The 12,197-nt window shown below is 44.2% G+C and overlaps 1 protein-coding gene across 1 annotated transcript in view; it reads left to right on the top strand.

Annotated features, from left to right (window-relative positions):
- Positions 1-12,197, top strand: part of cacna1ia (calcium voltage-gated channel subunit alpha1 Ia) — a 104,080-nt gene that overhangs the window by 59,055 nt on the left and 32,828 nt on the right. The window contains exons 8-17 of the mRNA XM_041957499.1: positions 577-901; positions 1,223-1,611; positions 5,291-5,442; positions 6,106-6,291; positions 7,822-7,939; positions 8,051-8,206; positions 8,565-8,655; positions 9,666-9,820; positions 10,264-11,004; positions 11,648-11,748. Coding sequence (XP_041813433.1) covers positions 577-901; positions 1,223-1,611; positions 5,291-5,442; positions 6,106-6,291; positions 7,822-7,939; positions 8,051-8,206; positions 8,565-8,655; positions 9,666-9,820; positions 10,264-11,004; positions 11,648-11,748 — 2,414 coding nt within the window. The remainder of the gene's footprint in view (positions 1-576; positions 902-1,222; positions 1,612-5,290; positions 5,443-6,105; positions 6,292-7,821; positions 7,940-8,050; positions 8,207-8,564; positions 8,656-9,665; positions 9,821-10,263; positions 11,005-11,647; positions 11,749-12,197) is intronic.

Here is a 12,197-nt window from a genome sequence, read left to right as displayed (position 1 = left end):
TAAGTTAAGTCGAGTCAGACTCAGGGAATAAAAGGATGAGAGAGAAAGATAGCCAGACGCTGAACTGTGCTTTGGGCATGTGTTGGCGCTGTCTGTCTGGTCCAATCAGCCTCCGTTTGGTAGGAAGCCAGCCCTCAGAGACCTTTAGCATGTGTGCTAACATTTCTACAGGGGGATTGGCACACATTATTTGAACCAGCAAGTGTGTGAGCTTGATGTAAAAACAAGTCTGTATTTACCATAGGAAATTAACAATTCTTCACATATTTCATGTTTCTTAAATGAGCAACATCTGCTTTGGCCTTAGGCTGGTTATTTAAATGAAGCACTGCACTGGTTCTTATTGTTTTAGTTCGGGTTGCTTTTCGGTTACAGTTGTTAAATTTCCATTTCTGCATTTACTCTTCACCTGCTTTCTTTTCTACAGAACAATAAATTGTTGGTTTGGATATCAGCTCATGTTCCCCGCAGTTATTTTCCGTGCTTTGCTTTATCTCATGTACTGTAATGTCTTAATTCACCAAACAAATTCCACACATGGTCTAACTTTCTGTTTGTTGTTCCACATCCATCCAGATTGGTTCATTCTTTATGATCAACCTGTGCCTGGTGGTTATCGCCACCCAGTTCTCGGAGACCAAGCAGCGGGAACACCAGCTGATGCAGGAGCAAAGGGCACAGTGCTTGTCCTCCTCCACCCTGGCCAGCATGGCTGAGCCGGGAGACTGCTACGAGGAGATCTTCCAGCTGGTCTGCCACGTCCTCCGCAAGGCTAAGAGGAGATCGGCAGCTCTCTACTACACACTGAGGGGCAAGCCCCCGCCACCTGGCGGAGGCAGAGGCAACAGGCGTGGTGGAGGGAACGTGAACGGAGAGCGCCATCATTCCAGGCATCAAAGATGTGAGTGGGAGGCCTCAGCCTGACATTTGACATGAATTTGTTTTATTTATGTAGCATTTGACACTTGATATGAAACATGGACTGGCCAGTAACCAGGCTTCACTACATTTAGCTGCATTTTAATGGATGTGATTTTCGGCTGATGAACCATTTATTTTCAACAAAATCAAGCTTATGCTAAATACATTTTTGAAACTTATGCAACAATTGCAAACACTTGCAATCCCGTACATTTTGCATTGCAAAAAAACATCTGAATCTGAAATTAAAGTTCACCCATAGTCTCATATTCTTTCTTTTCCCATCTCTTCATCCGTCTAGCATCCCACTGCCCACACCAGGGCAAGCAAGACCATGGCTCTCAGCCACTAGCCAACTCCATCAGTCTGGCTGTCCCTCAGAATCCTGAGGACTGCCCTATATGTTCATTATCACTGAAAGAGGGGGTGAGGGCGGTGGGAGACTCCGCCACCGGGGAGGAAGATGAGGAGGATGCCGTGAAAGAGACAGGCAAGGAGGAGAATCATCTAGATGAGAGGGAAGATGGAGAGAAGAAGAGGAAGAGGACATGCTTTGGACAATGTAATGACGCTTGGACTGATATGCGAAGGAAGCTTTGGGGCATTGTGGAGAGCAAGTACTTCAGCAGGGGCATTATGATCGCTATTCTCATCAACACCATCAGTATGGGCATCGAGCATCACAACCAGGTAAGATGGTATAGTCAGTGGTGTCACATAAACATTGTTACTGACACTGTTCATGCAGTGACAGTGTGCCATTTTAACCAACCAAACTGAACAGAAGCATTTATTTTGAAACGGCCCTCGTTTTTGTTCTTAAATAGTCTTTTTGTTTTTTATGTTTAATCATGTAAGAGTAAGATGCCTCCACGTTTTCACTCCTACTGTCTTCATTTTGCTTGAAGAAACTCAGTGTTGAAAAGTATTTTTTTTTTTTTTTACCACTTTTTGTTTCAGGTCTTTATTGGGAACCAGGTTTTATTTTATATTTAGATTGCCTCATTTCTTTGTGATCCGATTCCAAAAACCTGGTATTCACTGAAAAAGATGTTTTAGAAACTGGTAAATGCAATGGTCCTTGCCAACATGTTCTCATTTCAACTCGTCACATACGGATACTTGGTGAAGACCCCTTGAGAAATGAGGGGGTAAAGGGGTACGGACCAAGCGTCTGTATATCAAGTGTTGGGAGTGTGCATGTGTTGTCCTTGCCATCATTGTTGGAATATGCATCGCCTTCAGTCCTTTAGACTGACATACTATAGTGTCAATAGAGTGCGTTGGTGTAATAATTTCTCGCTCCAGTCTCACTCCCACAAATCACCCCAGCCGCAGCAGATAAACCACCTATCACTGCTGATGGAGCATTGCTGCGAGAAATGTCATAATAGCAGATGACATTCGGAGGGATAAGTGTGGGAGTGGAGCATCGCTGCCATGCAGTTTCCTGACAGAGGTGTAAACATTTAGCCTAGCGGTAGACAAAACCGAGCTGGCTTTTAACATTGGCCAGGCTCCTCAGAGGCAGACGAGGCAGGTGTCTGAGAGTGGGAGACGCCTGCCAAGAGCGCACATGCACGCACGCACGCACACACACACGCACATAATACAGTGTGTCCAGTGTGTGCATGCACATAAGCAAATATCTTTTCAGATTTTTTGCACACGCACCAGCAGGAACACATGCAAACATATAATCACAAGCTGTTACATAAAACAACTTTTTTCCTCATCTCTCTCTCTCAACACATGCCATTCTGTTTTATCTCTTTACTTTCTTGTCTTTTTTTGTCTTACTCCCTCACTTATTAATTTCACTTCTACCTCTCTCCCCTAATTTTCTCCATAAATCCCTCTGTGCACCCTTTGCACATTCCTTCCCCCACGTGCTCCTTTGTTCCTTGCTGTCTCCCTTCCTTCCGTCCTTCCCGCCTTACCCCAAGTGTCTCATCTACTCTCTGACTCTCTTTTACCTCTCTCAGTTTCACCCTCTGTTTACCCACTTCTCTCTCTCTCTCTCCTTTCTCTCTCTCGCTTTCTCTCTCTGTCATCCACCCACTCACTCTTTGACAGCGTACAGAGTAGCTGCTTTCTCTCTTCTCTGAAGACTCTAAAAATAAACGAGGGTTGTGGGGGGAAGGAAGAGAAGGAGACGAGTGAGAGGGGAAGAACGAGGCAGACGCTGGTTACACAGCAGTTTTCAGCTCAATTCCCTGTATGATTCGGCGTGTGCGAGCGAGTGTGCGTGCGCGTCAAGGTATGCATGTATGCAGAAACACACGTAGACATTTGCATGCACACACTCACAGACGCTTTGTCTGTCTTGTCTCTTGAGTCTTTCTCCCTCCACAGTTTCCACAGACTGACACAGAAGCAGCGATACAAGTGCGTCTTTTTCCTCTGCAGTAGAAAAGTCTCACCTCGTGCAGTTTTGTTCTAAAACAGGAACTCTGAAACTGATGTGCCTCTCTCCAAAAAAGGATAAACCACTGGGCTGCCTTGCTTGCACAACACCATGCTTAAGGGAAATGTTCACACCGAGTGCATTCTTTCAAAGAAAATACATGTTTATTGCTCTGAATATGCATTTTCTTGCAATTTTAGATTGCCATCTTTGACTATAAAATATCATTATTTTCAGATTTATGCTGGCTTTTTATTCACTAATTCATCGAATGATGCTGCACGTTAGGAAAAGATGAGCTGCATATTTGCATTCGCATTACGTGTGCTGGTGTGTGGACATATCTGTGTGGAAAAGAAATTGGCACGCTAAAATTCAGGCTTGGAAGCTGCAGCTCATTCATTCATATTCAAGACAGCATTCACACGCTGACTGAGGCCACATTTCAAGAGAGACGCAGGGAGAGGATGTTTGTATTGGAGGAAACGTTATTCAGGAGATGGAAAATTAGGGGCCAGGTCAAGAGTAATGTGGGAGAGCACAGGTACAAGGAAACATGGTTAGGGAATGAAAGGTAATGGATCAAGAGGAAGGAAAGTAAAGAGGGTGGCGAAAGCAAGGAGAGGGAGGAATGATGGTATTTTGTCTGCGTTAAACTGTGGTGTCAAGGGCCGTGACGGTTCTGTCAATAGCAATAAATCTCATATCCTGTGTTTGTACTTATGACTAGCGATTGAGGTCTGGACATAGGTCAAGGTTAGAGCTAACTGCTAAGGGGTGAAACGTGTTTGTGTCAGTGCATCCTTGCACATTTATCCCAGACTAAAACATTGTAGTCAAAACTGGGCTCATTTCCTTTCCTCCCATCCCTTTTATCATTCTTTCTCACCCCTAATCGAATTTTTTCTTCCTCCTCTCCTCCATCATGTCATCGTCTATTCCTAAACAATCCATCTGCTCGCTCCTCTTTTTTTGCCTCCGCTTCAGTCGAGTTCTTCCTCTACCGTTCTCACTCCTCTGATCGACAGGAGGATATCGATTGGGAAGAGATGTGTCCGCCTGATAATGAGAGTCAGAAAGAGAAACAAAAAGGGATGGAGAACTAGGGGGATGGAGATAGATTGGGAGAAAAAAAAAGCGGATTAGGGGTGGGGGGGTGAGGCTGAGGGTGCTTTTCTCTGACATGGTTTGCTAACTTTGGCATGGCTAGCTGGCTATTTCTCTGCTGGCTTTGAATCTGAAATTCACAGGGGGTATCACAGAAAGCATCTGATCCACATCGCGCGTAACACACATTCACTCACACACAAAGTACACTTGCACTGCGAGTCTGCTTGTACACACACACATACAAATGGAAATAAACCTGGGATTGAGTGACGGGCGTGCGTGCGCGCGGTTCGTGTATGTATGTGCCCCTTTGCCAGATTGCATGCTCTCCTATTCATCCACTGTTTGACACCATGCGCCTCACAGACAATACACACTCTCCATTCCCTTTCTCTTTTTCCTCTGTATTATCGCTGATGTGAGTTTTCATTTACAATTTCTCGTCTGTGCTAAAAAACACAATTTGTTTCCCTGTTTCTCAGTCTCTTGCCTATCCAAGATGAGGTGTATGAGTTAATTTTGTTTGCCAGGTAAGAGGGAATTCTCTGACAGTTTGAGTGACAGCCTTTTCAACACGGGCGGAGAAATGTGATGCGTACACAATTGTTTTCCTCCCAGTGGCTCCCGCATCTTTTGTTGCAGCAGCAGTGATTGCAAAGCAGCGGTTCAGTATCAACGATGTTTTTATCTCTTTGTCTGTACCTGCCTGCTCTGTTTTTGATTGGGAAGGCTTGTAACTCAAACCCTTTTATCTTTTGCCTACCACTCTGTCTATACCCACTTCCACGTCTTAGATTTCATTATGTATTTCTATTTCTGTCACCCCTCCAACCCCTACCTGCCTCCGCCCAGCCCGACGAGCTGACCAATGTCCTGGAGATCTGCAATATTGTCTTCACCAGCATGTTCACCCTGGAAATGATCCTAAAGCTGACTGCTTTTGGCTTCTTTGAGTACCTGAGGAACCCCTATAACATCTTTGACGGCATCATTGTCATCATCAGGTCTGTCACAAGTTGAAATTTAATTATGAATTAGGAAATTTTAATTAAATTTAATAAATGAGATCTAATAGTTGCAAGCTCTGTCCCAAAACCAGAGAATCCAGAGGCTGAGATCTGCAGCTTCAAACTGCTCCTCACTGGAAAAATAATGAGAGCTTTTGTCCAAACATATAATGATTGTCCAAATACTATACATCTAATTATGTTTCAAGCTGTTCCTTCATCTCCAGAAAACAGCCGAATCTACTGTTTCAATGAGCTTTTCCATCTTTTTTGGTGCACTCCCTATGGAGCTTTGCATTTAACCGCTCTGCTTATTTTATGTGACAAATGTTTCATATAGGAGCAGCCCGGGGATGAAATATGTAAAATGCAGCAATACTCCTTATCACACTAGACCTATAGTATGTGTTTTTGTTTAGTATAAAGGACTGAAGTAACCTCTTATCTGATCTGCTCTTAGCTAATGTTTCCCTCCTGTCTATTGACTTCTATTTATATTTACATTTTTCCTCTCCCCACATTCCTCACAACAATATGTATTTTTTTTCCTCTATCAATTTCCACTTTTTTATTTTAATTCCTCCACATCTTCCAACTTCTCACTGTATCTCTGTCTCTCTCTGTTAAACACACATCCACCCAATGCAACTCACACCCCAGTGTGTGCGAGATCATCGGCCAGGCAGACGGCGGGCTGTCAGTGCTGAGGACCTTCAGGCTGCTGAGGGTCATTAAGCTGGTGAGGTTCATGCCTGCGCTGAGGCGGCAGCTGGTGGTGCTGATGAAGACTATGGACAACGTGGCCACTTTCTGTATGCTGCTCATGCTCTTCATCTTCATCTTCAGGTAACAGAGGGCCACGGGGGCGCGTATTTATGTGGACTATGGCTTGGAGAAAAGAAATTAGTGAGACACAGAGAGGGCGAGATTGTGGTGTATATGTGTGTATATACACACAGTGTATCTACTGCATGTATACATGTGTGCAGCACTGTGCCTGTTAGTTGTTGCCATTCCAAATGTTTGAATACAAAAGTTAAAGCTGTGATAGAAAATCAGCAGATTAAGCCGAAATATATTATTTGAGGCCAGTGCAGACAGCGTTAGCCAAAGGCCTGAACACTTTCTGTGCAAAGTAATAGGATTAGCTTCCCCATGTTTTTTTCCCAAACTGTGTCTTAGTTGTGTCCAGGCTTTTCTCTTTGACCTGCCTCCTTTTGCAGCATTACTTCTTCCATGAAAGTTTAGGGTATCTTCACTTGTTGGTCTGTCTATCAGCAGTACATTTGACATTCAACTTTCCACTTTCCACTAAATTGGACAGATAGGCCTTAGGCCAAAGAACTGGAGGTATTAAACTGACAGAGACTGATCTCAAATTCCAACAGCATATTGATAAATTGGTTTAGTTTAAAGTTGGCATGAATATCTTTAGTTTTAGTCTAAAAATTGGTTGTAGTACATCATTAGCAATGCTTTGCTGTGACTTCAGTAAAGACTCAATCATTCCACTTTGTCAATGGTAAAATTTAAAGAAATGGAGTTGGAGTTGTCCCAATTGTTTTTAGAATTATTCTCTACACTACATCTATTAAAAATATAAGACAGCGTTTACAATGTACCTAAATGAATATTGTGATGCAGAAGCTGAAAACTGTAATTTACAGTAACACAATCATTCAGCCTGATCTGTCCTCTTGTTAACCTCCCCGAGCATAAAAGAGCACACTCACACAAACACACACTACTCTGTTTTCTCTCCTATTCCACTTCTGTGGGCGATAACTGAAAATGAAAATGGTATGAACAGAATTATGGTTATTTGAATAATTTATCATAATTGTTGCAAGTGCAATCATTTTCACATGATAGATATGAGTTCCACAGCAGTGTAATGCAATCAGCTCAGTCCTGCTTGTCCCTTTGTGTGCATGTGCGTTTGTGACTTCACATGCGTGTGTGTGCGTACCTGTCAACCAGTTTCTTTACCTCTGCAGCACAGCAATCAAGCGTAAGTGTGCCAAGACAGATGGCATTAGAGCTTTTAGCCGGCTAATGCTAGCCTGACTGAGTGGCACTTGGCCTGTGCGTCCAGCAACTGTAGCTTTTAGTGAGCAGTTAATGTACAAAACCACTCAGCCAAGACATCAACTTTTAAAACCTCTCCACAAATTGCTCTACAGTAACCAGCGATGAATGAGAATATGAACGGCATTGTCTGGGGGTCACGACAACTAACCGATGGGGGCAGGTGGGAGGAAAGAGAGTGACAGACAAACAAACAGAGCTTTGAATGAGACAGATACAGTGACATACTCTTATTCTGTGACAGCATGTGGGGCTGATTTATTGGAGAAACCCCTTCCTGTGTTGCAGTATCCTGGGGATGCATATCTTTGGGTGTAAATTCAGTCTGAAGACAGAGGCAGGAGACACGGTGCCCGACAGGAAGAACTTTGACTCACTGCTCTGGGCCATAGTCACTGTCTTCCAGGTAAAAGTATAATAACCATAAAGTATAATAATAATTTAAAGACACACATTTGCATCACTTTTGCTTCACAACCTACGTGCTGTTGAGCATGTGTGTGTATATTTTCTGTAGATTCTCACTCAGGAGGACTGGAACATGGTGTTGTACAATGGCATGGCATCCACCTCGCCCTGTGCTGCTCTCTACTTCGTAGCTCTTATGACTTTTGGAAACTACGTGCTCTTCAACTTACTGGTTGCCATCTTGGTCGAGGGTTTCCAAGCTGAGGTAAGACATCTTGGTTTGCATAATCTGACACAATCAGACATATGTTGAGTTCTTCAACTCTTGTGGGTTGGAATAAGTTACAGCTGAACTTCAGATATTTGTGCTTTAGAGCTAGATTTGATAATTAATTGCCCCTTACAGTAGATAGGTGGTTAATACGGAGACAGCAAAGAATGGAAGGTTCTTATTAAAAATAGCTTGTGATTACTCATTATTTCTATACCTTTTACTCTTTCTCCCACTCTCTGCTACTTCCTTCCTTCATCTTCTCTCTTGTCTCCTTTTCCTTCCCGTCCCTCTCTTTTGTGTCCTTCTGTGTCTCTCTTTCTCTCTTGCCCGTTCATTTTCTCCGATACAGGGCGACGCAAACCGCTCTTACTCGGATGATGACAGGTCATCCTGTAATTTCGAGGAGAACGATAAGCTGAAAGACTCTCTGCATCTCTCAGGTATTAAAATGCATCAAGGGGCTTTAGAGCATTCTTTGTTTAATGTAGATTGATTTTCTTCTCACCTCTGAAATTAAATGACCATTTCACCCCTAAATGTGGGGTGCTGCATGGAAACTGTTAAGGTAACCACGCCTCTGAGATCGTTTAACATAAAATTTTCACCTCACTTCTTCAAACAAATAGTCTAGCCTTCTTTTTCAAATTAAAACAGAATTACACACTCACATTGCTGATTACTCCTCACTGACATAAGGTGCACCTATGATCATACACTAACCAGTCCTCTAGTCATTCAGTACACCAGAAGACTCACATCAGTTGTTTGCCTGTGCCTCTGGCATCAGATACGTCGCTGATTTCCACAACAAACAGTGCTAAGCATCTTTTTCCAGTCTGAAATGTAAGCTGCACAAACTTTAAATAATGCATGCCTGATGCCACTTCTCCGTCTACTCCTCTCCCCTTTTCTCCCTGTAGGCATAACAAAAGTGAACTCACCAAGAACCAACCAAAGCATCGTGCAACAGAGTAGCATTTAGCGCCACATTAGGGAGGCCTCTGATGATGTCTGATCACAGTTCTCCTGAGCCTAAATGTGCCTTTTAAATGTCAGCTTACCTGAAAAAAACACGTTTGGAATGTTAATGGCTCCTTGAGACCTATTCCACCAAAAGATATGTTTGAGAATGGACAAACCACTGGCAGATATTCCTCTCTTTCACCATTATGAGCTCCTCTCCAGCTCCACTAAGGTGATTTAGTGTAAATTAAACACTCCTCTGCCTCTCCAAGCAGGCCATAACATCATTTTATTACATTTATGTTGTAAAGTGATGCAGGGTACCAAGTTCAATTTGCATGGCAGCAAAGGGAAGAAGCAGCAGAAGGAGGAAAATGCTGTCTGTCTTCCTTTGACTGTTTTCTCCATCTTATCCATCTTCTCCCTTCCTCTATCATCACTTGTTCCTTTCCTCCGTGTTCTTCTCTTCGCTTCCTCTTTCCTCCAGACCCAAAGATCTGTACACTAACCCCTAATGGGCACCTGGACCTGTCCCCACTGCCCCCTGGTCTGTTTCCAGGAGAGAGGTTGACCTTTGCTCTTGGCTCCAGGAAGAACAGCGTTATTTCTCTTGGCAGAGCAAACCTGGAGCAGAGAGCTGTGGTAAGTGGAACAGACTGTGAAGAGAGAAGCTGGACAAAAAAAAAAAAAAAAAAAAACACATGTAACTGCTGTTTGTTAGTTCTTTGCTGATCAGCCATGTTTTGATATGACTGAAACAATGTGAAAGTTAAACTACAGGTCATTTCTCTGAAAGGAGGTTTTTACATTTCCTTTCTAATATGCAGGACTCTAATTTGTACGACTATTAGGTTAGCTAATTTAATTTGATTGAATTTAATTAGCTATGGCACTTGCGCTGCTCTCACAGAGGTATTTCTAAGTGTTATTCATGTAATGATTAGCATATGATTACATCGCTGTTTTCTTCATTTTTCCATTATTATGAGATGTGTGTAGTCATTGGATCAGTCCTGTTTAGTTTTGTCAATAATCAGGTTAGTGTGGCTCAGGAGATGGAGCAGACCTCTCTGTCTCTTTCTCAGTATCCAGGTCGAGGTTACCACAACTGGGGCCGCCCGTTGCCTCCCCATCCTGAGGCCTTGTGGGCCCGTCGTTCCAGCTGGAATAGCCTGGGCGGATGCCGCCCCTGCTCCTCCTCGTCTCCCTCTGCCAGTCCAGCCTTCAACCCCACCTCTGCAAGACCCTTCTATGGCTATGGCCTGGGGGGTCTTGGCGGAGTGGTTGGAGGAAGCCTCCGTATCCGAGGTCCCCGTGCCTCTTCATCCCCTCACCGCCACCTCCACCATGTCCACCCAGACGAGGAGGAGTCTCTTCTCTCTCCTCCCGCTGCTGCTCCACAATCTCTCCACCTTCCCCATCCTGTGCTCCCGGGCCACTTTGTACCGAGGAGGGACCGCAGAGCTCTATCGCTAGAGTTGCCCCACCTGCTGCAGGTTCCAGGACCCCCGCACCCTCCACTGCCATCACGCCACCCACTGCCCCCCATGACGCTCCATGCTCACCAGAGGAAGAAGAGCTGCTCTGGGGGGATGGTCATCAGTGGAGGTGGTGGCGGTGGGCTCGACAGTCTGGGTGGCTTAGGAGGGGTACACCAAGACTGTAATGGGAAGACTCCTCTATCTCAGCTTCTCCAGCCCCCTCCTAGACACCCAACTGAGCCGGCTGGAGGGGCAAACCCCCAGAGCCAGCTGATGGCTGAAGTCTTCCCCCAGGTTAACACACGCAGCAAGGACCGAGAGGACCTGGATGATGACACTGACTATGTAAGTTACGGTTAAGTGTGTGTGGGAGGGGGCGAATTAAATGGTAATAGCATTAGCACAAGCCTCGTGAGTAAGTGAAGTAAGCTTATGCAATCATACGTCTTTCCTACGATACAAAGTCCATTTCCACAGGTGCAGATAAGCTTAAGACGGTATGTAACAGCATCTTAAAAGAACAAAGAAACCCAATCTAACCTTGTGATTCTCAATAACCGAACCATTAGCTCTTGTGTTGAAGTACAAGATTTTACACAGACAATAATCTCCTGCTCTCTTGTGTGGGATTTTCAAGTACTTTGTATAAAGCCTGCACTCCCTATCACCTGGGCCTCATGGGAGTCCCATTGTTTTCATTGTAAACAAGTCTGTGTACGAGAGAAACAAGGTTAATTAGAAAGGACTATTTAGACAGCGGGGGAGAGAGCTATACAGATGGTAATGTTGGAAGATGCTTCGAGCTGTTGCTATAGAAGTGTTTCACTTTCGTTAATAATTTAAATAGAGAGTCAAAACAGGCGGTTTCTCGTTGCAATTCTGTGTGTCTTTTTGTGTTTACTGCATGATTATGTTGTGTATGGTGTATGGGCTATGCTTGTGTGTGTGTGGTGTCCATCATGCGTGTCGTGGGTGTTCTTTGCTGCAGAGCTTGTGCTTCCGCATCCAGAAGATGCTAGAAGTGTACAGACCAGACTGGTGCGAGACCAGAGAGGACTGGTCCGTCTTCCTGTTCTCCCCACAGAACAAGTGAGTCACCTTTACGCCTCGCTGCGTTTTTTTTTTTTTTCTTCTTCCCTTTTAATCAAACGTTTTTTTGTCCAGGGCATTTAGTCATGGAGTGATTGCATCAAAAGTGTGTTGACTCAAAATGTGGGCTGTTTTGTCGCCAAAGTCTAAACAGCTTCTCATACAAACATTATCGGCTGGCCACAGGACGTAGCTCAAAACAATACCAAGGATGGGTGGGCAGACTCTGTTCCCCCACCTCATCAATAGGAAGGACAGGTTGCCGAGCTTCCTCAGAGAAGGACTACATTAGAGTATTGATCGCCACCTTCCAAATAACAAAGGGATATTTTCTACCCTCTCCCCTCCTGTTAGGGAGCCAGAAGCAGGCCTCAGGGGGTAAATGTAATACCATAGGCAATTCATTAAATTCTGCATTAACTTGTACTGATGTTGTGTTACAATCTGCA

Source organism: Chelmon rostratus, chromosome 17 (assembly GCF_017976325.1).
Source record: "Chelmon rostratus isolate fCheRos1 chromosome 17, fCheRos1.pri, whole genome shotgun sequence".
NCBI lineage: Eukaryota > Metazoa > Chordata > Actinopteri > Chaetodontiformes > Chaetodontidae > Chelmon > Chelmon rostratus.
The sequence above is the reverse complement of the archived record's forward strand: the minus strand, read 5'-3'. Positions and strand labels throughout refer to the sequence as shown.